We start from the raw sequence: 27,272 nt of genomic DNA, 5'->3' as shown, positions 1-27,272 counted from the left end.
ACTTTGTAAAGACCTGGATAGATCCCTTGGGCCTTTGGAATAGATGTGTAAGTCACAATTTCCATTTTAACCTATCAGGACTAAGTTAGTGCATGTGTGTCTTCTTGCCAGACTGTCGTATGCCTGACCATAAATTCCAAGGTTTTAAATTTTACTGGATTCTAGGGGAAGACTACACAGAAAACAGAAGCAGGACATGATCTGTTCCAGTAGGGTGAGTGGCCAGAGAGATGTACTAATTATTTATAGCAAGGTGTATTACATTGCTGTAGCCCAGATCGAAGATGATGACAAAGCAGTAACTGAAGCCACATTATTATCTTATTTCAAGAGGAATGAAGTCTTCTTGCCACCAAGAAGAACCTCCACTTAAATAACATTTATATTAAAAATGAACATCCTGTATTGGAAAAAAAATACAAGGCAAACACGAGCTGCTGTTTGTGCTCATGTAAAACCTTTCTCTGAATCTCAATCTAGAAAAAATTGTTCCAATATCCTTTTTTTTTTAAAGAGACTGGATACCTTCGATGTTTCTCAGCAGCCTCTCCTTTCATGTTTTTATGTCAATTAAGGCTACTCTACCTCCCACTCCATTGGATTTGCTAGCTATTTCTCCATGAGAAAGAAAACGTTTCAGTCCCAGTTGGATGATCATACTGACAGCCCAGCACATGGTGACTGTAGAAGGACCCCTTTTAGAAAGCTAGTGAGTCCTGGCAGAGAGCCACCGAACACAATGCTGTCTAGATTAGAGTAGATCTTATCTGCCAAGACTGGTAATTACCTCCTGCAGATGGGTGGCTCGTCTGGCCAGTAGTCATGTCTGAGCATAGAGCAGTATTCATAGTTTGCATGATGTAATGAGCTGGTAGGTAGTTTTGAGTACTCTGAAAAGTAGTCATTTTCTCAAAGACTTCCTCACTCAAATATTCCTGTTATTACAAACATTTAAAAAATAATAACAAGGCAGATACAATGATTAGGTGTAAATGCATATTACAGAAATTAGAGATTATACTTCTATTTTTCCTAACATTACATGGAGGATATCATGACCCTACTGAAATCATTAAGAATTCTCTCACTGACTTTGGTACAGACAAGACTCTACTAGTAGGGAGTATGTGAACTGTTTTTAATGGCAGATGATCTAGGATGATACATTGCTGCAGCACTAGCATGGATCCAGTAATTTTCCTGGTGAACGCAAAAGAGAGATGCTGGGCAACATTCCTTTCATACCTGTTTCCACTTTCTTTTAATATTTACTTGTGATGAGTGCGTTGAGTCATTGTGAAATACTATCAGCTGAAACACCGGCACTATGCTGATTATGTGCAATTGTTTATCATGTTTTCCATCACTACAGAGATGGCGGTTCCTCTCTTGATGAGGTACAGTTAGTACAAACTAATGCCAGATGAAGCAAACATGACTTGGGCCAAGGCATTGTTTCCACTCTATGTTGAAGACACAAAGTCCTAAGTCACTTCCTCTCTTAATTAGAGTGTTGCAGAGCCTCTCGGCCTTGCTAAGACTGTTTACCTTGTAGCCTAGGAGTATCAATATTTGAAAATTTCAGTCTTTTGTCTTATATTTTCTTTGATGTTTTGCTGTCCTTTCTGAGATCCCAGGCTCCTGCCTGTTTCTCCATGGCAGGTATGGCTGTGAACATATTAGAAGAACCACAGAATAGTTTGGGTTGGAAGGGACCTTTAAAGGTCATGTAGTCCAGCCCCCCCTGCAATAAGCAGGGACATCTTCAACTATATCAGGTTGCTCAGAGCGCCGTCCAACCTGACTTTGAATGTATCCAGGGATGGGGCATCACCACCTCTCTGGGCAACCTGGGTTTCACCACCCTCATTGTAAAACATTTCTTCCTTAGATCTAGTCAGAATCTGCCCTCTTTTAGTTTCAAACCATTACCCCTTGACCTATCACAACAGGCCCTGCTAAAACATCTGTCCCCATCTTTCTTGTAAGCCCCCTTTAAGTATTGAAAGGCTGCAAGGAGCCGCCTTTTCTCCAGGCTGAACAACCGCAACTCTGTCAGCCTGTCCTCACAGGAGAGGTATTCCATTCCTCTGGTCATTTTTGTGGCCCCTCTCTGGACCTGCTCCAAGAGGTCCCTGCCCTTCTTATGCTGGGGGCTCCAGAGCTGGATGCAGTATTCCAGGTGGGGTCTCATGAGAGCGGAGTAGAGGGGCAGAATCACCTCCCTCCGCCTCCTGGCCACGCTTCTTTCTGTGCAGCCCAGGATATGGTTGTCAGCTTATGTCCAGCTTTTCATCCACCAGTATCCCCCAAGTCCTTCTCCGCAGGGCTGTTCTCAATCTCTTCATCCCCTAACACATATTGATACCAGGACTTACCCCAACCGAGGTAGGTGTAGGACCTTTCACTTGGCCTTGTTGAACCTCATGAGGTTCACATGGGCCCACTTCTTGATCCTGTCCAGGTCCCTGTGGATGGCACCCTGTCCCTCAAGCATGTCAACCGCACCATTCAGCTTGGTGTCATCTACAAACTTGCTGAGGATGGAGTTGATCTCATTGTCTATATCATTGATGAAGATATTAAACTGTACTTGTCCCAATATGGACCCCTGAGGAACTCCACTCATCACTGATCTCCATCCAGACATTGAGCTGTTGACCACTATGCTCTGGATGGAACCATCCAACCGATTGCTTATCCACCAAATACCAGGTTCCTTCTAATGGCTCCTAGGATGCTTCTCATTGCTGTTTTATGGTCTTATCCAAATTTCCAAAGAAATTAAGAAAAGGTTCAAACTGTTGTTAGATAATTTCACTTTTTGATGTTGGCATCCTGAGGACAGCGAACACCTTCTGAGAGATGTCGAACCTGGGGTGAAAGAATGGGAGGGTCTGGGACATAGGATTCCTCCTACTCATGGAGTCCCACTTGCAGGAAAGGAATTCAATCAGACAGGCTTTTCTCTTGAGTCACTCACAAGTGACAACCAATTCCTACCCATAAAGTACTACTGAAAAATAGTAGAAAGAAAACATGGGAAATTTTATCCCAAAAGGGCTCCATGAGACCAAATAGGGATTTAATTACTAATCGTTTGCAGGAAGCATTCTGACATGTGACAGAATAAAACTCTACCATAGATCCTTACTCTGCAGTGCTTACTGTTTAGATAGACAGAAATGTGGAAGAAGGGTAGGAGAAAGACTTGCAGTAAAACCTGAAGTAGTTGCATTCTTCCCTTCCAGCTTTTAAGACTGTTCTCTCAGTGCTCAGCTCCTTGCACTTAGTTTCCAGCAGAATAAGACCCTCACAGGCACACACAAACCCAGATGTATGCGATGTCTCAGCATAAGCTGAAGGTCTCCAGTACTTCATTTTAGTTCCAAAAGAGTCTACAGTGCTCTCACTGCTCTTCTTATAAATGAAAGGAAATTCAATAAACAAACAAAGGACATTTTGACCGCACTGTACATTCTTACTTGTTTTCTTGGGCACTTACTCAAAGTGCTTGTCCATTTTCAATGGATTTACAGCCACTAAATAAATTATTACATTTATCATTGTAATATTTTTTTTTGTGTAACTATGCTTTTTCACAGTGCATTAGTGGGAGCTAAAAATAACAGGCATTTGTCACAGGCTATTCTTTGGCCATTGAAAAATTGTCTGTTTGCATAATAGATACTGTATATCCCTATACATGATGAGAAGAAGCTTTAAAGAAAGGTCACAAAGCTTGTTCTTCTCATCACTGGTCCAGAACTAAAAATCTGACAGCAAAAAGCCCATTCTCTAGGCATAGCAGCGCGTATATGATTCTCTTATTAATTATCTTCAGACTCTGATTAACTCTCTCATGTTTAATATTGGTACATTTGATTATTTTCAGTGAGATTGTAGTTCCGATTCACTGAGTGCTACCCTTTGGACAGTCACATTGAAGTTGTTCGCAAGCCTAGCTCACTTGTATTCCTGGGGTTTGATCCCCTGCTTGGACAAGCCATGCTTTGCACGAGACACCTGTGTGTGCCTGCTTCAGCAGGGACACATTTGCTCCTTGGTTATAGGAGAGCAGGATTCTTTTATTGTATTAGGTAAGGTACTCCAATTGCAGGTATGCAGAGATTTGAAAATAAAGTCATTTAATTGTTTGAGTTATCACACTGTGCTTGAGTTTAAAAGCAATACTTTTGTCAAGGTACAACATTTTTACGTCAGGCCACGTGTATTTTTGTTCTAATAGGAATGGGATCAAGACACAGAGAATTTATATGACAAGACAGTAAAGCCTTCAGACTTTTTTTTCACATAGGCAATGTGTTGTTATACTGTAGTTATACAAAGTACAGTTTTGGAAGAACATCATGAGATACAGTAGTTGAAAATACAAAACGTTTTTCGTCCTAAGGCTTTTCGTGAGGTTAAGAAATAACCCCTCATTGTTTTTAATCACATTTTTCTTTAGTATTGAATAAACCGATAAAATTTGAATTATCTTCCTGTCAAATAGTAATCTGAGGCCTGCTTTTATAAAAACAGTATAAAGCTCGTAGTAAACAAAACATGTGATGCTGTATTTTTCTTTACTAGAGTTCAACAGCATGAGAGCATTATTTTCCTTTCTCAACGATATTGTGTTACCACTTACTATTTTTTCTGACATTTTGTCTTCCAGCTTTAATTCTACCTTTCTGAAGTCTTCTTTTGTCATTGCAATGAACTTGGACAGTGTGGTTAAGCAGTATCCGTGGAAGGCTGAACTCAGATTCCACTTTTTCTTAATTTGTGTTTTCTCTAATTCTGTGTGTGCAACTATCAAAGTAGCTGCAAGCTGATTATTCTTTTCTTTTCCTAGCACAGAAGTCACAGGTAGTAATTCTATTAGTTGAAAGCATCCATATGGCCAGCAGATGCACTTAAAAGACATTTAATTAGTGGTGTAAATTCACCTCACTAGACAGTTCTTTGGTGATTTTATTTAGGCTAGATGTCTGCTGTCTGTCTGTTTGAAATCAGTATAGGTTATTTGAAGTAGAATCGTGCTTACTTGGAATTAATTTGGTCTGGATGAACAGAAGTAAGTACTTCATTCAAGTGCAAGTTTTGTTTATCATTTGACTGTCATTTTTAAAACTTTGAGTACAGCTTCAGCTTTAACCTTGGTAAGGTCTGTAACATTTGACTCCAGGACTGATGTTCTGTTTCATGGTATGTAAAAGGTCACTTAAAGGTCTGGTTCTCCTACTGCTTTTTGTTCCAAGTGCCACTGGTATTGCAAAATTAGATATATATATATATTAAATTCTGCTAAAAATTTTATTTTTGTGATGTAACTTATCAACAATGCTGACATCATCCCTTAACTTCAACTTGGTAAACTAAAACTTGCTTGACAAGGATCAGAAAGTACATATTAATCACCCACGTCCCCAGATTCCACTAACATTTTTAGCTAGAGCATCATTTATGTTTGTTAAAATCTATATCCAAGCTCTTTTTTTTTCATTTTTATCCTGCCTTATAGAAACAGCAGGTATAACTTCTTCCTGTTCACATTTACATTTGGTTTGAAATGTTTTATGCTGTACCCAGCAAGTTAAAGAATCCATAGGTTTAGTTTCAGAATTGTGTCCTTTTGCCATTATTTTTAGTTTCCCTCATCTTAGGTAATTTGCAATCTCTTTCTTATTTCATTGATGAAAAAAGTTAAATAGAACCAGAAATAAGGCCCTTTTTCATGACTTGGAAGTCTATTAGTTCATCTGTGTATTGCATATCATGTTGATTTTGTGTCATTCTCATTCTTTCATTGAAACATTAGTAGGTATCTGATCACAAAAATACCTCGAGGAGTTCAGGTATATAAATATATATTTCTGTACTGACCTAACCAAACAAATGCATTATATCCTAAAGTGACATCAGAACATTTTTTCAAAGAGTGCGTTCTGTCAGCTTGTATTATTCCTGGTTGTTCTTGCAGAATCAGAGGCAGTAGTTACGCCAAAATCACCACTAAATTTGGTCACTACTCTGATTTACAGTGTGTGTGCGTGGAGGGGGGTTTGCACGGCTGCACAGCCTGCACCACTGTCTTCTGTTTGGTTATTCCGGTTCTTCTCCCTTCCACTTCTTCCAGTAATTGAGACCTGAACCTGCCTTTCCCATATTTTTGCCCATGCTTGCTGTCAGCCTGAAAAGCCTGTAATTAAGTAGGTCAGCCTATTTACCCTTTAAATATTTTTACAACATTAACTTTCTTCTAGTTCTATGAAATTTCCTCAGCATTTCAAAGTTGTTAGGAAACAAATTTAATTATTAACATTGCTGCCTATCACATCTTCCATTTATTTTTCTAATAATTCCTCGACCTGCCATTTAAAAATAAATGTTTAATGTAAGTTGCTGCTGTTTACTATCCTTTCATATTATTGATTTAATGGGAAGTATTTCAGTGTTACATAATGTGAAAGCACTGTTTATGTTTTCCAATTATACAATAGATACATTTCTGCTGTTCCACATTCTTTTAGACAATTCTGTTTTTTACATCTAGTAGTAAAGCAATACTAGTACTTGCAATGTCATTGTCTCTGGTTAACTTAACGTTCTTACTTTCCATGGGATATATTTTTGTCTTTTTCTTCTAAGTTCTTAAATTATTTAACTCTTTAGTTACACAGCTGTTGTCAGCTTCTGTTTTTTTCTCCATTTGTTTCATGTTTTAGTGTGCTCCTTTCTCTTCTCTTCTTTTAGACAATAAGAAACAAGTTGGGGGTGCAGATAACGAATAGATCTTAAGCGGTCCAGCTGAGATGGGTTGCCATAACCGTGACTGTGAAATTTCAAAGGGGGGAGTCTTTTGTTACAAGGATGTTTTTTGCAGGTGTACTGGCCTGGGATTAAGTTAACTTGCTTCACGGCAGCGATGTTGTGCCGTGTTTTGGGCTTGTGGCTAAAACAGTGTTGAAAATACACCGGTGTTTTGGCTATTGCTGAGCAGTGCTGGCGCAGGATCAAGGCTGTCTCTCTTTCCCACTCTGCCCACACTCCCACCAGCGAGTGTGCTGGGGATGGGCAAGAAGTTGGGAGGGGACAGAGCTGGGACAGCTGACCCAAATGAACCAAAGGGACACTCCATGCCATATGACATCATGCTCAGCAATAAAACTGGGTAGAGGAAAAGGGTGGGTGGGGGCCGGCTTCAAAGCTGGCTGCCAGAGACTGACCAGCCATCCGCTTCTGTGACTTGGTGAGTGGTTGCCTTAGCATTACTTTTTTTTTATCCCCACTTACTACATTTTATTAATTCTCAGTTCCTTTTCTTCACTTATTAAGCCATCTTTATCTTGACCCACGAGTTTTCTCTCCCCTATCCTTCTGGGGAAGGAGGCAGGAGGAGTGAGCCAGCAGCTGCGTGGGTACTTACCTGCCAGCCAGGGTCAGCACACAACAGTGGGATGGAAGAAAAATACATTAGGAGCACAATCACTGAGTAATGGGGTTTTGGATTTTGAGGGAACAAAGTACTTTTTCTGAGCAGCAAGCCAGGGAAGAGGCATTTGTGCAACCACAGATGAAAGGAGTGGGAGGACAGGCTGAGAGAGCTGGGACTGTTTAACCTTGAGGAGGCTCAAGGGAGAGGATCTTATCGATGTATCTAAAAGCCTGATAGCAGGAGTAAAGATGAAGCCAGACTCTTCTCAGTGCTGTCCAGTGAATGGATGAGAGACAATGGGCACAAACTGAAATATGGGAAGTTCCGTTTAATTTATAAAAAAACTTTTTTACTCTGAGGGTGGTCAAACATTGTAACAGGTTGCCCAGAGAGCTTGTGGAGTCTCCAGCCTCAGAGATACTCAGAACCCAACTGGACCCAACCCTGCTCTAAGCAGAGGGCTGGACTAGAGGATCTCCAGAGATTCCATCTAACCTCAGCTATGATGTGATACCGTGAAATTTCATGGGTGTTAAGTGACTCATAGTTTTGTGAATCAAGCAGCTAAGGACCAAGCCTGTATATAGATAACATGCGATATCAGAGAGCTTTCTCAGATCAAGTTGTAGTATTTTTTTTTTCATCTACAGAATTACCTTTCAGTCCTGGATACACAGGATTTTATAGTGAATGTCATTTTCTTTTTATTTTGTTTTTGAATAGAGTGATTCCACGAGTCTTTTTAGTTTGGATCTGCAGCCTTGTCAGCCACTGACAAAAGTAGCACTTTGGCATAAAAAAGCAAAGAAACCTGTCTCTCAGTACAGCGTCATTATTTTGGAACATGCTGTAGCTCAAGCGCGTGTTCCTGTACCAGACAGAGTTGTCTGAAGCAGCGGAGTCTTGTAGGAGATCTTTCCAGTTCCAGACCAATGTGCAGAAGGCTGATTCCTCATATTTGGGTGTAAAATGACTCTACAGAAATGGATACAGACTCTACAGAGATTGATGCAGTAAGATATATATACAGTTAGTTCAATAATCACAACTCTCTGCTGCAAACTGGGTGTAAAACAATAGCCTTTCCATAAGTGCTATTTTGTAGTAGGAGTGCTGGTAAAATACTTTCATTCACAAGTATCAAAACTAGCATTTCAAGATGACTCATTGTCCTGATTCAACCTGCTTTTTAAGTTCAACTTACTGGTTTTACTGCTGGCCTGTTCACTTGCCGACAATTTCGTAGATAAGAGTTTGTTTATATTCTTCTGCTGTTGGCAGTTCCTGGGTTTTAGTGAGTGGGCCTGATTAGTCTTGTCTACTTCGGGTTATTTGCCAATTGTTGCTATGCAGGTATGTATTCCATCAACTAAATCTTGATTCCTTGATTAAAAAAAGGAATAGGAGTAGTCCATTTTGATTTTTATATATATATATATATTTATATGAGTGAAATGTTACACTTTTTTGGAAAAATATTGGCTTTCACTAAGAAAGGAATTGCAACATGAAATTTGGGGGAGGTACATGGCACACATGCTCTTGGTTGCTTTAATAGAAAATTAGATGATTTTCACTTGATTGACTTAGTGCCTTAAAAACTTGCTCCCTGATTTATTATCTGAAAAAAAGTGTTCGTGAACTCTCTGTAGTTGTAGCCCAGGTTTCCATCTGAGCTGGAGAGAATGTTTTTTTAGTGTGTAGGTGCATGAAGACTGTGATCTCTTTTGTGGTGGGTGCTGCCTCCTTCTCTGTGTATTCCCATTTGTTGAACAGGAGACTGGGTTCTGCAAGCGTGACAGCGCACACAGAAGTGTTGCATGAACAGGCAGAGCTGTATGCTGTATTTCTGTACCCTCTCATTGCACATGATGATTTTTTGTCTCTGAATATTTAAAATTTCTGTTTCCTGCAAAGATAGCTTGAGGGGGGTTAGTGTTAAATATTGATGATTGCATCTTTCTATGAGACTCTAAAATTGAGGGTCTCATAGGTTATTCCACTGAGGAATGTGATTATGTCAGACACCTTCAATACAGTTCTGTTTATTTACAAAAATATATAAAACTATATTGCCATAAACACAGAAGGGATTCACAAGTCTTCCTCTGCTGCTTGTTCTGGTTGTGCTGGTCTTTCACAACATGACTTCACCTTCCACATTCCTCAGTGGACCTCAGCCGCATTCCTCCGTACCTTGGCCTGAAGCAGCCAAATACATATCTGTGGTTTAAGTTTGATGCCGTATTTGAGTTTCCTGCTCCAATGGAGTTACGTGATTTTCACAGCAATACATCGAGGCTGTGTCTAGCAACTTCAGGTTGGTTTTACCTGTCTCCAGCAGTGACCTAGTAGGTATTGCATTAAGACCCAGTCATAATGCAATGCTAAGAGCATCCTGTAAACGTTTTCCTGGGCTGTCAGCAATACCAGCACGCCGGCACTAGGGACCTCATCCCACACAAAAAGCCTTTGGTTGACAATTCGGCTGAAGTGCTATGTCAACAACTCTGTCAGGCTGCACGGAGGCATTTTGCCCGACGCAGCGACAATACCGACTGTGGGTGCACCCTGGGGACTGGCCGTGGCCCCATGAGAGCCCCCTCCCGTGTAAGCACCACGGGTACAGACCTCCCTCCCCTCCCGAACATGAGGGTTTTCCTAAATCTTCCCGAGCGAGCTGGCTGTTACTGCTAACCCCGTGCTTTTGCTTCGGGGTAATACGCCTTCAGATTTGATCCCCTGTTTCCCGTATTTGTAATTTTCTACAGCTCGTTTACCTAATTCTGAAGTCTGACCGGTGGGAATCGAGTGTCGCTCCGGTTTCGTTCCGGATAAGCCCCCGTGGGTCCCAGCCCACCATTTCCCAGCGGGAATAAAGACACTCGCGGCAATAACGCGCACCCTTCGGCTCCTTGCCGGCAGGCTCCGGGGGAGGGGACAGGCAAGGGACCGGCAGGGGCTGGGGGGGACCCTGCCGCAGCGGCGCCGCCCGCTGCCACCGCGGCTGCGGCACTGCCGGGGCCGGCGCGGCCGCGCTCCCTCCCCCGGCGCTCGCCCGCCACCGGCAGCGGAGCGGAGCGGAGAGGAGAGGAGGGGCACCGCTGCCGCCGCCAGCGCGGGGGGGGGCGGGACGCCGCGGCAGCGCCAGCGCCGCCGTCAGCGCCAGAGGGGCTCGGGGGTGGTGGTGGGGCGGCCCTGCCGGCGGCGGGCAGCTGCGGGGGGAGCTGCCGGTGCGGAGCGGGGCCGCCCGCTGCCCAGAGCCGCACCGCGGCAGGCGCGGATCCGCGCCGCAGCCGCAGCACCGCGCCCGTGGCGCCGGATCCCCCGTCGCGGTGAGTGAGGCGGGCGGCGGGCGGGTAGCCCCGGGCCGGCGGCGTTGCGGGGACCGTGTCCCTGTGCCCCGGCGGGGCGGCGCCGGCGGCGGCTGCGCGGGGCAGAGCGGCCGCGGGTCCCCAGGTCTGCGCCGGGGGTGGGGGAGCAGGGGGAAATGGGTGGCTTTAACAGGTTGCGATGGGCGTGCGGTGCGGGGCATTCGCGGCACCCTCGTTTTTGCCGTTGGAGTAGTCAAGAGGAGGCTTTTTATCAGCGATTTAGCGCCGCTGCTAATGCAAATGTTGGCTTCTTGGGCTGTAAACGCTTCCTGGGAAGCTGCGTCTTCAGTCGGGTGCCTGAGAACTCTCGGGTATCCGACTGCTGCCGAAAATGTCAGGACACAGAGTTGTTTATCTTCAGCCCCATTCGGGCTTTAAGATGGTTCATACACATAAGGAAATACTCAAACTTTTCTTCCTGTTAGCAGGAAGAAAGGAGAACGTAAAATAGCTTTGGGCATCCTTATGGCTCTAAACGCGGTTTAATTGCCCCAAAGTGGTATCTTGTTAGGCTACTTGGCCAATGACCCTTGCTTTAAATCATTTTATTCATAAAGTTTTCAAAGGGCTGACACTTCCTTCTGCTAACTTTTTAACTCTCTAACATGGCTTTTTTTTGTTGGTTTTTTTTTTATGTGTAATTTTTGCATAGTGGGACATTATTAATTTTTATTATTTACTGAATGTGTTATCTCAATCTTCTAAGAGTTCTTTTCTCCTTTTGATTTAATGGGTACAGGATTCCTTGCAATTTTACAAAAATAAATTAGATTATAAAGTTAAATAATTTTGAAGGGACTACCTAAAGAGAGACATTGTAATTCAAGCCGTTTATAAGTTTGCAAAGTGATACTTCGTCAGAAGTCCAAGAAGGGATGAGTAATTGATTGGGTTTTTTTAGGTCTTTTGCTGCGAAATGGGTTTGTTGTTTTTTTTCCTGCCGGCCATATGACATTTGCAAAAATCTGTACTGTTCAGTTAAGTACACTGTATCCTTCAAGGATCGTGCTGTAATAAACAAGATAGATACTTTTTTTTCCCCTCTTTTCTTCCTACACTCTGTGTCCCTTGAATAATTGCGGTGTTCCACAACACAAAGGCCTTGTATCTTTGTGAATGCAAAGCGGTTCAACAGGATGAAACAACTAATTTGTTGTGACTAGAAGAAAAATAAATCAAATGGCAAACAACTGAAATGTTAACCGTGCTCAGTTGCATTCTTCCATAGCTGTACTTCATAAGTGGGCAAGTTTCAAAACACAATTTTTGTATTTGTACAAAACAGTCTGTGCTCAGGGCACTCTTATTTTCTGGCTTTGAAAATATACTTAATTATAGGTGTACTCCCTGAAGTCAGCGAAAAGATTTCCACGGACTTGCCTGAGCTGCAAGGCTTGATTCTAGCAACTTTTCCATCATGTTATTCCTTCATATAAACACAAGTTTCTGATGTTGCTGGGGTTTATGCTTTTAAGCTTCCAGGAGGTGAGGTAGTAGAAGACCTCGTTGGACTCACGGTCTTGTTCCTTCCTTCTCCTGTAAGGAGAAAGATACAATTTAGGCTTAGCATGAACATTTGTGAAGTCTGTGTTGTAATTTTTTGGAATGTGGCTGGAAAGGCACTCTGAATTTCATGTAGCAGGTCATGTTCTTACATGCTGCATTTTCATGCCCCATTATGGAGCTGTACTTTTAAAGGGATAATATAGAAAAGTTTGAGACTGAAAATCCTGTGCTATAGTGGCAGAATGGGCAGAAGTTTCAATTTCTCTCTGCCTGGATCTAACAGTGTCTTTTGAGTGAAACTTTCCTTGCTAGTCAAGTCTGAAGTGTTAAAAATGACTAATGACAAGGTTACAGTGACTGGATTTTTGGAATGTGCTTAGGTATCTCCTAAGCTCCAAGAATTCTGGGTATATATATAACATTGTGCTTTTGTGTCTTTACATACAGGCAAAGAACAGTTCTGCAGTATCTGAGGATGGATAAAGACTTCCGCTACTACTTCCAGCACCCATGGTCTCGCTTAGTTGTGGCTTACTTAGTGATCTTCTTTAACTTCCTAATATTTGCTGAGGACCCAGTATCTCACAGTCAGACAGAAGCCAATGTTATTGTAGTTGGTAATTGCTTCTCCTTTGTGACAAATAAATACCCTGAAGGAGGAGGCTGGAGATTTTTGAAGGTGCTTCTGTGGCTGCTTGCCATTCTCACAGGACTGATAGCTGGGAAATTTCTCTTCCATCAGCGCCTGTTTGGTAAGTTGCATGATGCCCCTCCTGACTTCCTGATAATGGATTTTCTGACTTCTCCTTTCAGCTTTCCACTCACTGCAGTTTTGTAAGCTGTGCAATTAATCGCTTCAACTGTTTAGAGCTAAGTTCTACTTAGTACATCAAAGGTTACATCACTGTGGAAATTAATGCCGTGTCTACTTATGTGAGCATAATTCACAATTATTTCAGTCAAAAAAGGCTAAAAATAGTGAAAGCTGGCATGTCTGAAATACTTGAGAGGTCAGTGATTTTCAACATTATAAAAAATACTCCTTTGCATCTTCAGACCAATTTTTAAATCTTTTTATATAATTTTCTTAGCAATTTGCTGGAAAGGCATTGTTTCCTTGGGGTGGCGACACTACATGTCTTGTCAAAATTCACGTAAGTGGAAGCAGAGGCTGTTATTAGTATCAGCAGGGCTGTGCTGAAGAGCTCCCACGTGAAAACAGGAATTCTAGGGAAGCAGGACCTGTCTGTCTCTTAGTACAAGAGCGAGTCAGTGAAATGGAAAGGTAGGAAATGGAAAAAAACATGACAATAAGTGCTTTCGTACACAAGATGTGACTAAACTGGGGAATTTGCTGCATGTGGGCTGACTGAAAGGAATGGAGTGACCCTGGATTAAATTCTGAGACTGAGAACTTAGATGTAAACATATAGAGATACAAAAATATCTATCATTGTCATAACTGAGTCATAGAAAATGTTGTATGTGAGGGCTCAAGGACGTCTCTAAGTTTTAGAGATAAGTAGAAATCACGAAAAAGATCACTTCACTCTTGGCAGCCGCACCGTTCTTTGAAACATCTGCTTCTAGGTGTGTCATTGCTGGTCTAGATGGACTAGTCCCGTATTCTTACACTGGTAGAACTGCAGGATGGATGGTTACTGGAACACCTCGAAGCACATGAGCGATAGGCCATTTCCTTTGTCTGTCTCTTCTATTAAGATATAGAGAGAGCCACTATTGTTTCAATAAATCAAATGTAAAGCTGTTATGTCAAGGAATGAACAAGCAAAGCCACATTTAGAGACTTCTCTTCATACAGACTTCCCTTAAAGCACTTTGAAAAAATAGTTGAGCATTATGATGGCTATTCAGTGGACATTTTACCTTAATGTAATGGTAAATGTATAATGTCCCCATAAAAAGGACATTTTACCTTAATTCCTGGGCTCTGGAACAAGCACTGTTGCAATAATGTTTTCAGTTCTGGCATCCATAATCGAGGAATGATTTTGTTGAATTGGAGAAGATTAGGGAAAAGTAATGGAACTGATGATAAAATTGGAAAATAAGCCCTATAGTGAGAGGACTGAGAGGATAAAGGGAAGATTAGAGGGTGACTTGCCGAAATTTGACTTGAAGGACAGAACCTTCAGTCCAGCAAATGTATTGCAAGGTCCAGTGCTTGAAAGTGGCAAATGGCCAGCACGTTTTTTTTTTTTTTTAACTGAAAGACAATCGTTGAAACAAGTTGTTATAGGATGTGGCTTCATCAAGATGTGAATTTTTCTTTTTGGGAATATGTTCTAGTCTGACTGCAGAGTATTTCCTACCTTCTATCTAGGTAGTTTATTATGATAATTCCTTCTGGATTTGTAAGTGTATATTAGAGATAGGATGTAGCTTAACATAAATTTTAAAGTGGCTGGAATCAGCATTACTGCCAAAAGGAGAAGGTCTGCCCAGCCTTCAGTGTCTGCTGCTTCGTGCTTTTGTGCTGTCGCTCAGTGGAACAGGATAGGGAATTTACCCACATTAACAGTACCCATCTTTTTTTTCTGTGAAGATTGTGTCTCTGATTATCTCGGTGTTTGTGGCAGCACAAACAAGGGATCAGCATTGGGAGGAAACTCACAGGCAAGAAATTCCTACCCCTGATGGCAGTGCTGGCTTATGGATATCGATGGTTATGGTCTGGGTGACCAATATGGGTGTAGACACAATCTGGTTTGAGGCTAGTTGCTACTCATTGAGTTTCATGGCAATTTAAGACGCAGTTCCACCCTCCTAAGCCCAGTCACGTCGTTTTGGTGCCTCTCTCGAGGCAGCGCTGCTGTTTGTGTAATGGAGCGGCGAGCTAGCTCAGGCAGCTGATCCCGTGGAAAACCAGTTGCTTCGGCTGTCGTCTCCAGCAGCTCCTTGACCTGATGCGATCACTTGAGTGCCGATGCTGATGCAACGGCCAAGGACTGTGCAGCCAAGATAGCCGGCGGCCATGGCAGCCCTACCTTGTGTTGGCTCGAGAGCGGTGGGACTGCACCCACACGGTGTGTCGGTGGAAATATGCTGTTGCTTGTGCTACACTGTGAGCAGATGGCAGCCTGTGTGACTGAAGAGCTGACTGTACTGCTGATTGATGTGGCCATCCTAGCTGTAAACCGGCTAGTGGGGATGGCCACTGCGTTGATGAGATGATGATGTGGGTTTACAGCTTGAGTGTATCTCTGGGTCTCCAGAAGATTTGTACAACCCATGCTGAAATCTTTCCTGGCAGCTATTTGCCGCTATTTTAAGGTGTTTACTGCCTAGAAATCCTGCCTTTTATTGAGATTCTCATTGAGTATGCCCTCCGGATCTTCTGGCATCAAGCATTTTATGAATTCACCCCTTTATTGTTTTTAATTTCCCTAGTCTATCTTTTTAAGTAGCTGTCTGCTTCTGTCATTTTTTTCTATTTAGTCCTTTTTTTTTCATGTATAATTGCTTGGAACTATTCTATTTTTTAACCCTTGTTCATTTATTTATATTTCTCTGCTAAATTCTGTCTGTAGAGGAAATTGTGACTGGTTATTTCTTGTGGCCTTTGTATAACTTCCTTGCAGTCAGGAAACCAAATAGCACCAGTCAATCTTCCCCTGTTGGATCTTGGCTCACAGTGTATGCTGCAAATTGAAATTGAGAAGGATTAGTCTGCACATCTCACTCTAGATGAAGAGGAGTGGAAAGGATTTTCTTTCCCTATGCCCTTCCTGCTCTTTTGTCCCTTGTCTTCTGTATTTCTTGCTGCTGACTTTGCATATGAACTAGAAAAATAGTGCAGCTAGAACGGTGTCGTAACGCAGTTTACCATCTGTGACAGACGCTGTCTGATGGCCATGACTATCACGAACTATAAAAATAATAGAATGAAGTTCGAGCATGTTATGTTTCTAAAAGTGGAAGAAGTGCTGGAAATACTATTGAGACTTCGTCTCTCTGAGTTTGTAGAGAGATAAGGGAGTAGGTAAACTATGTTGTTGAGAAGTAGAGATCTTGACTAGAGGGTATGGTGGGATGTTTTCTGTTGATAATATTCATTGCAACCTTTGAACAGTAACCTCTTCAGGGACTCCATTGAGACACTGTTCATGACTTAAAACAAGACTAGAAAACAATTACACTTCTTGCTCTTCAGTCAAGAAATAACTTACTTCATTTGATAAACATCTCCTGTGATAAATATTTCCAAGGAAAACAGCCTTTATCTGGTACATTCTTTATATCTTTATGGCATATGGTCAGAACAAATGGAATTTTAAAATTGCCTTTTGGCTGTTATCTATTCTTTTGGTTCATCACTAAGTATATCTTCTATTTGGGTAGGTATTGTGTTCTGCCATGCTTTCTATTTTGCAATGGAAAATAAAGGTCATGCATGAATACTAGAAGTTTGGGGAAATAAAATAAAGACACACACCCTTGTTACTTTTTGTTCTGCAAGAGAGAGTTACTTGAGGCAGGAAAAATGGTATCTTCTTTCCATTTACTTAGAGATTTCTTGATTTATTTTCTGCTTTATTAAAAGCAGAAGGAGCTTACAAGCTGACCCCGTCTGATGACACTATGCATTCAGAAAATGCACTCAAATCTTAAATCCCAACTTGAAAGAAATTCCTTAATAACCTCTTGCACATTTTTCCTATTGCTCTGGGGCACTGTCTGGAAAACAACAGTGTGTTTAGTGTGTAGAAAGTGTATGTTTTGATTAGCACCTTCCCAGTGGATGCAGTTGCATTTATATACTCCACTCTCAGTCCCAAATTCTGAGTTCAGTGGGGGCATTTTTGTCCCAAAGTTCAGGCTATGTATTTTCCATCAATGCATATAAATATGATCTATCGTGTAAATTTAAAATTATTTTTCATTTGAATAGGCTTTTAGCAGTATCGATAAATGGGCAGTATAGTTGGAAAAATCTTTATTTTTTCAGTCGGGCATCTTTGCTTTGACTGTTTGCCATGTGTAACAATCCTTACCTTATGCTTAATGTTAGATACAACAGTTTGTAAAAACACGCTTGCCACAAAATGTGCATGTGTCTACCTGCCCATTTTTCTGACTCCAAGTGATTACAAAGATGTATTAAAATATGATTACAGAGACTGGACTTTATTCAATTACCAATGAGTGTGCCTAGATTTATATTGATAAGTTCCTTTCTAAATGATGTGGATGGAAACTAAATACTTAATATGTCATAGCAACTTATGGAAAACAAGACATATAAAACTAAAGCCATATTTTTTAAAACAGGGGAATCATAATACTGCAAGCAAATCAGAGCAGTTGAATAAATGTTGCGTTTAATGGGTTGCTCTCATACAAATGTTCACAGTAAGCAGTTTGTTTAGAATTAAATTATAATCTGAGCTTCATAGACACTGGAGTGAATAAATAAAGCAGTCATTATAGGAATTGCACTGAGCTATGGATGCACACTAATGTTGCAAATTTTTTAATGGACAGTAGTGCCATGCTGGGAGCAATTTCACAATAGACAGTTTCAAACAAAACACCCACTGAGGACCTGTTGTCTGAAAGCATTTCTCTGTTTTGTCAAACATCTTATCTGGAAGGCTCTAAAAGATACTGCAAACCTATTATAAACAGGCTCTTCAGTGTCTGCTTTTATGCTGAAAGTGTGTATCAACTGAAGCAATGAACGCATGCAGATTGCAAAAGGCAATTAGGCAGAATGAGATTTAGTCAGGATGGTATTGCACTACATGTAAAAACAGTGGATCAGTTGGGCGGCTGACAGACATAGGATAAATTCGTACATTAGTATGTGTATGATTAATTCTTATCCTGATCTATTAAGGGTCATGTTAATGTAAAATCTGGGCTGTGGTATTGCTCCTAGTGTTGCTGTGGCATATCAGTTTCATAGCAGTGCTTGTGCAATAGCTAATGAACCAAATGTGATATGTTTTTTAAAAAAAAATGTGGTAAGATTTTTGCATGGTTGTTTTTCAGCCAGATTGTTTCCCGTTCTTGTTTGATAGTAGTTACATGAACAGTTGTGCCACCATCTGTAGGAACAAGTGATGGGTGTATGGCAATACTTGCATCAAATGCTAACCTGATTGATAGAGCATATTCTTTTCTGTTGTCAGCTCTGTATCTTACATTACAATAAGATCTGTCACTTGATACCCAGGAACTTTGTTCCTGCTTTTTCTTTTCCATTGATGACTTCAGCCTAATAGAAAGCAACTGATGTGATAGCTGCTAAAAAAATACTGTCTTCAAGAGCCTCTTCAGTATGAATTTCAATAACAATGATCAAGTTAATGCTGTTGAAGGCATTCAAGGTCTACTGTGATTGCTTCACAGTCAATTCATCTCTTTTGTTTCCAGTAAAATGTTGAAGCAATACAATAAGATTATTTTGGTCCTACAAAATGTGTGCCAAGGGGCCAATCTAACAGTTTGCTAATAATAACGTGCAAATGACTGTGAGCAAGCATTTCTGAGAGCCAGAATCCTCAACAAAAAAAAAAAAAACATAAAAAGGGAGAAGCTCGCAGCCAGCCACTGAATGAGTGCAGGCTCATCAGATTCCAGCTCTGGCACATTGCCAGTAATTAAGATGTCAGTTTAAAATAAACTTTACATCATTCATGAGGGAGACCACAAGTGACCTTTAAAATATAGATGAAAAGCATGCAAGTGACCTCCTAATTTCTTCTTTTACTCTTGTATTTTTAGAAGAGCCATAACATTTTACTTCGTCCTCTCTTCAGGCTTAATGAGAAGACTGCTGTCGTCTGCTCTTAGCATTAGTTGTGGAATCAGTCTCATACCATGCTAGCTCTGGGTAGTAAATTACAGAGTTTAGTTGGAGAGGTACGGGCAGTGGCTACAAAAAGATCATTCCGTCTTCAGTGAAAGCTTTGACTCTATTGGAGGTGCATATCCCATTCCCCAAGCAGCAGCATGAGACTGCGAGAAGAGCTACATGTGTCAGATTATCCATAATTGGAAGGCTTTAGAGAATATTTAGCATCCAGTGACTGAAAACTAAAAATAAGTTCATTGCTACTTAATATTGATGTGTCAACTCTGTGTTTTGATCTTTTTGTCGTGACTTTCAGATTTTTCGTTCCATTTGAGACTAGGAGTGAGTTTGGAATGATGCCTGCCACTTACAGGAATAATGTGTCTCCGTTCCCCGATTTCCAGAAATAGAAGTGAGCTTATTTCTATCAGAAGCAGCCTGATGGGCATAGTGCAGGTGCAGCCTAGTGCAGGGGCGAATTTCTTCTTTCCTTATTCCATACAACGAGGAGATGGAGAGGGTGTTAGTGTGGAACATCACCTCGTCATGTGCCTCATGGAGAGCCCCAAGGACAACGTGATCTCCTTCGTCATGCTGTGTCCTTTCATAGGTCCCCTTAGGCTGTCTGAGTGGCTTGAAGATCCTTCACATACCAGACAACATTCCTCTTTGTGTGATTCTGCGGGGATTCCAAGTCAGCCTGGGGGTCTGCCTTATAAAATTATATATTTCATTTTTTAAAAAAAATATTCCAAAATGAAAGAAAAAACACCCAGCATTCTGGGCTTTAAAAAACTTTGCATACATTCTCAAGATTTAAGAACTATTTAGCAAACAGCAAGTGTGGTGTATACATTTCTTATATCTATTTTGCAAATGGCAAAAGTAAAAAAAAATTGTAAATGTACTCACTAACCAGAGTGACTTTTGAGGGGGAGGGATCAGTAAGTGTTCCCTATGAGACAGGTCGGGCAGTAACACTATTTCTAAATGTGATTCCTGAGACAGACAGGGCACGTAACTTCATTTCAGATGCTGGAAAACCAAGTTTTCTTTCTTCTCTCTCTGTTTTCGTCAGAAGGGGCAGTACCCTGTTCCCCACTGGGTAGCCCCTGCCAGGGAATGGCAGGAACAGCAGCGGCTTTTCTGCTTTAAGGATTCACGCTCTCCCTGGTGCCTCCAGGTGGGAAAGGAGTCTCCCAGGGGCAGACTGGGCGTCTGGGTAGAGGCAGCAGCAGAGCCTCAGGGCAAGGTGAACTGGGACATGAACAGTAAGTGTTGAGTGACTCATTGTAAGAAGCCACAATCATGTGAAGCTTTTACAAACAAAGGACTTTTCATCCAAATTTTCTCAATGCTTGGTTCGGATAAAGCATTATAATTTCCTTTGTTTTCTGAGTAAGGTGAGATGTTCCACTCCAGAAACAGCTGCATTTAAGTCCGAAGCAGAGTCAATTCCACCATGTATCACATACCTACCTCTTAGGAATGCTTTAAAATTTAATCCACAAATAGCCCTCACTTGTTATTGCCCCAAGCACCAGCCTGTTAAGGTTCCTTGGTGCCATTATGAAGGCCTCGTTAGAACTGACTTTCACTTTGCGTAGTTATGCAGCAGCCCAATTTCTGCAGATGACTACATAGGTGTTTGAGATCAAGACTCTTCTTTTGAAATTTTCAAGTAAAAATGCTGATGGTAATTTAATGATGGTTATGATGGTATTTTAATGATGACAATGGTAATTAGAAAAACACTGGTGTTTTCCTATTTGATATAAATATCCAAAACCACTTAACATGTTTAAAGGGGTGTCCTCCCTTAAGCTCAACAAAGCAAGAATTTAAGATTTCTTAGATTATATATCCAAATAAAGAGTCAGAAAAAGAATTTATTTAGACACAAATCAAAAATTACAAGCTACAACCGTGTTTTACTGTTTTGTGCATTGTCTTATCTACATTGATAGATGCATTCCAGTCACCTGGAATGATAAAAAAATGCATATCTTTGTCGTATTCAAATTGACCATTGAATAAGTTATAGCAAAGTACTTGCTTTGGGTGTGATTATCAGCTATTTATTATTATGATTTATAAGATGTTAAAATATTACAAACTTTATGGGTTAAACCAGTGATGCTTCTGGCTCAGTATTTGACAGTAGCCCACTATTGATGCTGAGATAAAGGTATAGGAATAGGAAAGACTGTCCTGATAACTCCCAGAATAGTTTCCCAGCCCCCAACAATTTGTTCAGAATTCAAACAAAAATATGTCTATTTTTAGATGCCTTTGACAGTCATTCTGACGACAAATAATGAAGGTAGTAGTTAGCACAAGTCTTTGTTCCTGCCTACCTGTTACTAAGAAGCAAGTCCTTCTCAAATTTTCACATGTACTCATAAATCCCCAAATTTACTGACTCCTTCATCCTCCTACTTCTGTTAAGATACTGTGAAATTTGTCCATTTTGCCTGAGTTTTGTCCATTTGCCTGAAATCCAGAAAAAATAAAATGTTTAAAACCAAACTGTTGGTTGAAAAGAGGCAGGTTCTTCTGCTGAGGTCTTCCTGTCTTTTAAAATGCCTTGAATTCATCTTTCGTCTGCAACAGTGGGGTATGATCTTTCAAAGTGGACAGCTGCTTAGGGCTTTGTATGCTCACTTAAGCACGCGCTAAATCATGTTTTCTATTTCTGGGACACTGATGCAATGTGTGTCTACTAAGAAGCACGCTTTCTTTTAATACTAGAGCAAAGAAGAAACTAAATCTGTACAAGATTCAGCCAAAGTCAAACATGCTAAACAAATAATGAAAATGAGAATTATGGCCGGGAGGGTGTAAAGAGATGAGGCAGGGTCGAGGAATGTGTTCCTAGAGAGTCACAGCAGCAATAATATTTAATTTTAGTTTACTCAAGAAAAAGGGAACAACGCTTAAAAATTGAGAGATCCCAGCTTTAATTAACAAAACCCCACAAATATCCTAGTTCTCTTGCTAATCTGTGGTCATAGATCTAAGTGACAGAAAATACAGATCTTAATTCACTCTTGACAGTGTAATGTGCTGGAGGCATAGAAAGCGAAGCAGAAACTGAAAACTAGTATTTTATGTGGAGCTCCTGTGGAGTTCCTGACCTGGGGAATTCCTTAGCACAGAATTTTGTATCACTTTCATATAGCAAATGAAAATGTAGAGTCTTTGCAAATAGTTTTCTCCATGCCTTCCACTTTGCTTGATGTTCTTGATACGTACCAGCTTAGATGACTTTGAAGCGGTTTGAGGCCATGCTTATATCCCATGAGCCTCCTCTCTGTGGCAGCCAAAGGCGGAGCAAGTTTTATCTAAATTAGAGATCACTTCTGTATGACTTATCTAAATTCAAATAGGAAAAGAGGAGTACTGCTCTGTTGGGGATATCTACAGATTTTCATCTCTGAGGCTGCAGGTAAAAAACTTCTCTTGAGGCCGTGTTTCTGATTTGTGTGCCAGTGGCACATGCCAGAGCGAATGCAGGCATCAGTGGTCTCTTCAGAGTCAAAGGGGCTACACTGCAGCACTGCTGCCTGCACAGGGTTGGCCCACGGCGCACCTGAAAAAGTCTTACCCTCAGCACTCTACCAACACCTGTGAACTCTAGAGAGCCAAAATCCTTTTTGTCTCAGATGTTACGGTATTGTCATGCATTTGCTGCAGAACTCGCATTTGGTATTGTGTCCTCTGGCGGTAATTCATAAATTTTTAGTTTTTCTGTTTCCACTGATACTGTACAAGTTCCTCCCCGTAGAACAGCTACTCCAGACAAGACTTATCCCCTGGAACAGTTACGCCATTTGCTGCAGAGCACAGGTTCTTGCTTACTTTCTGCCATTGGTAGTGCCCTGGAAATCAGATGGACACCTGATACAATTACCTTAGAAGACCAAAACTGAGAGTAGGAATTTGCACTTTACTGACATTGAGGTATATTCAATGTAAGTATATATTCAATCCCTTTTTTTCATTTTTATAGTTACAAACCTTATCCCTTAAGAGACATGCCATAAAGCTACCTTATACTATTTTGTCTTGTTGAGAGAAGGAAGTTAAGCCTGTTCTAACCATTTCCTTGGTGTGACGTATTATGGAAATGTGAAGTCCTTCAAAGACTGCTTCCTCAGAGAAGGAAGAGCATGTGTATTCCTAAGTATGTCAGTGTCACGTAGGTGTCTTTGGCACTATGAAAGGCACTATGAATTTTGTGACTGAATAATTCATATTATTTGAAATTGAACTCTTTTATAGCTAGACCTCTCAAGGAGTCTCAGTGGATATTTTATGACCATTCTAAATGCCTCATGACAAAAATTATGGTTATTTTTCAATACACATAAGATGTACTGAATGTAGCCTAACAAGATATTCCTAAAATAAACGCAACTTTAAATTCAGTGAAGACATTTTTGACTCTATTGAAGAGGTTTGAATTCCTTACTGTAAGAGGGTAAGGACCTTCCTCTGAAAGAGCTGGAAATGCTCAGCAGCAAAACTGAGAAAGTGCTCCATAACCTCAAGGAAACAAGTGCCATGTTCTGCTTTCTGTGTCTGTTCCTTGCTAAGACACTCGTGTCTCAAGAAGGAGAGCTCTTTTTTGGCTATTTGAACTCTACTTGAATAGCCTCTAAGCTTAGTTAGCTTGCCTTTTGCAACAGCCTCTGCAAAGTGGTCCAGTGGAGGATTATACTGTGCTTGCTTCCCTTGCGATACTGAAATTTGGGAAAGGCCACGCAGGTGTCTCTCTACCAGCAGGAAGCTTCTCACTGGGGGATGACCCTGGTTTTTAATGGTTTAAACTGTTTGAACTGCATGGTGACTTTCTTCCCTTACCCTGTCCCAGTGAAAATGTTCTTTCTAGTGAGTGTTGTGTGAGCTAAAAGAGCTGAGGAAATCCAAGCTCTCAAAGTATGCCCAGGCATTGCATTCCTTATGGTCACTTTTAGACTTTGTCCAAAGTTTACCGCTAAAAAGAGTCAGAATCTCACCTTAGCCATTCATTCCATCCTCATTTCCCCTTTTCTTTCCCATTTCTCACAAAAATCTTACTTGATCCCAGATGATACACAACTTAAAACCCTTCAGACATTGTGCATGCTGAAGTTTTTTATTAGAAAAACTCCAATTATTTCAGCTCACAGTTAAGGTTTTTCATTGTATATGCGAAGAGCTTACAGAGGCAGTCTGTGTGTGCTCAGAGGTTATCAGAATGCCTTTCTGGGTATTAAACTAAATCTTAACTTGGTTGAGGCTCATATAAGTTTGTGTATGAAATAGGAATTATTGATCTTTGGATTTCCAGATGCGGTTTGATGCCCTGATACCGTTGGTGTGCTATTGGTGTAGATCATATACTCTACGTTTGTATGGCTGTCTTACAGCAGGTTTTTTTTTTTATGTTGGACTCTCCTTCTGCCTTCAGACTTCAGGCAAGCATGCAAATGTCTGTCTAGGGATGCATTCTGTCCTAAGTTATTCCAGGAATGGCTTTGGTGGACTTGGCAGTGTTAGGTTTATGGTTGGACTCGGTGATCTTAAAGGTCTTTTCCAACCTAAATGATTCCATGATTCTGTGATTCCTAACCTTGAAGAAACTGTCTCTTTACAATGCATCAGCACCACGGTTTCCACACCTCGCCTTCCAGCAAAACTAGCTGGAGTCCAGCTCAGCTGGGATTCGTGTTTATCAGGAAAATGAGTGATAACAGATCTGTTATTCTCATGCTGTGGTAATGGTTATGGCATATGAGGTCCTGCTGTTGTATAACAGGGGCAGTGGTTGCAATTACAGTCTGTGTAAACAACTGGCCAGAACCACAGTTATCAGAGGAAAATTAGCTTTGAAAAGCAATTCAGACAGAAATAATTATCTTTCAACAGAGGAGCACCTTCTAGTGGTATTAAATGAATACGGCAGGTAGTTAAACAGTTATTTTCTCTAGATAAAGAGTTATAAATATGCTAGATGAAGAACAGAAATGAATATTTCTGTATGCTATTTTTATGATTAAATCGATAATTCACTTAAAAACAAAGAAAAAAACAAAACCTGAGTAGAGAAAGCATATATTTGGAAAAATTAAAACATTTTTCAATTACAGTACTCCTTGACACGTCCTCCCTCTTCCCCCCTCCACCAACCTACTGCCGTAGTAGCTTTTTATACACTTACTGTGAAATAGTATTTTTATATGTTCTACTGTGGAACCTACCCACCCTTTGGCTTTTTTTTAGTAATGAAAATTTGGGTTCATTATATATCTGATTTAGCTCCAAAGGAAATTTGCTATGAAATTGTTATTTTGTCCAAAGTCTCACTGGTTATTAACACAGTTTCTCCATCCAGTGTATTTCTAGTAAAGATATATTTCTCAATATAGTATTTTCCATGGTTACTTTTGCACATAACATAGTATCAAATAATTTAAAATTCAATTTTTCCAAAGTTACTACTAAATACAGTGGATATGGTGGTTTAGCTGACAGTGTGGATTTCTACTCTTTCAATTTGTATGTAGTAAATAATCCTTTTTGTACCCCATTACATGGTGTACATAATACAAATTAATGGTGTGCTAACTCTAGAAAGGCAAATTAAAATTAATGGCCAATGCTTAGTATTATGTCATGGCAGGAGATTTGTGCATTAGTGGAAGCTATCTGTATGTCACAGGTCTAAGTGCGTACCCCTGTGTTTCATTGTAGGCTAGAGAGCTGTCTTATTGTCACTGGAATGTACTTCCTCTTGCTCCCACAACATCGATCCTCCACTTGTCTTGTGCATTGGGAATGCAAACACGCTCCGTAACCCCTGCAGCTCCTGTTTGTGCACCGTGAGATTTAGTCACAGTGTCCAAAATGGGCAGCATAGTTGCAAATATTTATTGAAGGCAAGAAATAAAAAAAACCCCATGCTTAATCTGTACATACTGAGATTAAATCAGAAAGCTGTCTCTGGTCAGGGGTTCTTTTTTTCTGCATACTTTACACCTCTGATTAGAAGTAGAGAGAGGGGAGCTCCTGCACGGGAGCGCTCATCTGCCGAGGGGGTCCAGACGAAAAATAGTGTACTCTGTTCTTGACCAGCAGAGAGTCTAGCTCATTTTTTTTTAATTAAAATGAGCATTGTTTCACTTCCTTTGAGACACAAATTCTTTCTATTAGAACACCTGCTATCTCCTGTATTTGACGGACCAAGTGACTGCTTTTTTGCCTTGAGGAAATGTAAATCTCTCTTCTCTCTTGCTCTCTGCCAGGCTTTGGTGGCTCAGCAGGCACGCTCGGAGTGACCCTTACATTCCCTACACTGAGTCCTAGAGACACCACTGCTTGCCTTAGTCCTGTAAAAACTCTCTGGTAAAGCTCGTGGTCAAATCTAAGTCTCTTTTGACTTCCAGCTCAGCACTGGAATTGGTTGTGGGTGGCTTTTTTCTGTCAACTCCACTGCATGCGTTTCATAGAAAGGGTCATTGCTGATTCAAATCAGGCTAAAGGTTTATTAGGCATATGTGCTGTTATTTAAACATATTAAACTATTTACATATAAACACATACAACTGTGTTTATACTTTTATATGTTTATATTGCAATGAGGTTTGCAATTTACTGTGCTACAATACTGCATTTTGGACTACTTACCAGAATGACCATTTGTAAACCTGTAGGTTCTCCTAGATAGATGGTGACAAAATATTTTATGTTTTCTGACTCAAAAATACTTTATAAATGTTGATTTTAAAAGGTTATGTGGCAGTGGATAGATAGATTGTGAGCAACTCTATTTACTGTTAAAAATACACTTGTGAATCAGTTTCAGTGCAGTTTCAGGAGAAAAGAACAAACAGTATATAAAAAAAGGAAACAATTCTTTTGACAAGTTGTTGCAGAGTATTGCTAAACTGATATTGAAAAACAGAGATTATAGCACTGCCCTTCAGAATTCAGCATCCGCATTATATGGCATATAAATAATGCTGTGTTTCTTTTACCTACTATGAAATTTGGATTCCAATGAGTTCAAAGAAGGAAAATTTAGTTTCTGTAGGCACTACATATAAGATGATGAAACATTGTAGCTCTAAAATGAAAAAAAGTA

General features: G+C 40.6%; 1 protein-coding gene across 1 annotated transcript in view; it reads left to right on the top strand.

Moving 5' to 3' along the window:
- The first annotated feature begins 10,636 nt into the window (after positions 1–10,636).
- Positions 10,637–27,272, top strand: part of TMEM117 (transmembrane protein 117) — a 217,208-nt gene continuing 200,572 nt past the window's right edge. Inside the window, exons 1-2 of the mRNA XM_054187323.1 lie at positions 10,637–10,779; positions 12,772–13,076. Coding sequence (XP_054043298.1) covers positions 12,800–13,076 — 277 coding nt within the window. The 5' untranslated portion in view covers positions 10,637–10,779; positions 12,772–12,799. The remainder of the gene's footprint in view (positions 10,780–12,771; positions 13,077–27,272) is intronic.

Source organism: Rissa tridactyla, chromosome 1 (assembly GCF_028500815.1).
Source record: "Rissa tridactyla isolate bRisTri1 chromosome 1, bRisTri1.patW.cur.20221130, whole genome shotgun sequence".
In the NCBI taxonomy this organism is placed as follows: Eukaryota; Metazoa; Chordata; class Aves; order Charadriiformes; family Laridae; genus Rissa; species Rissa tridactyla.
Note: the sequence above shows the minus strand (reverse complement) of the source record. Positions and strands in the feature narration are given on the sequence as shown.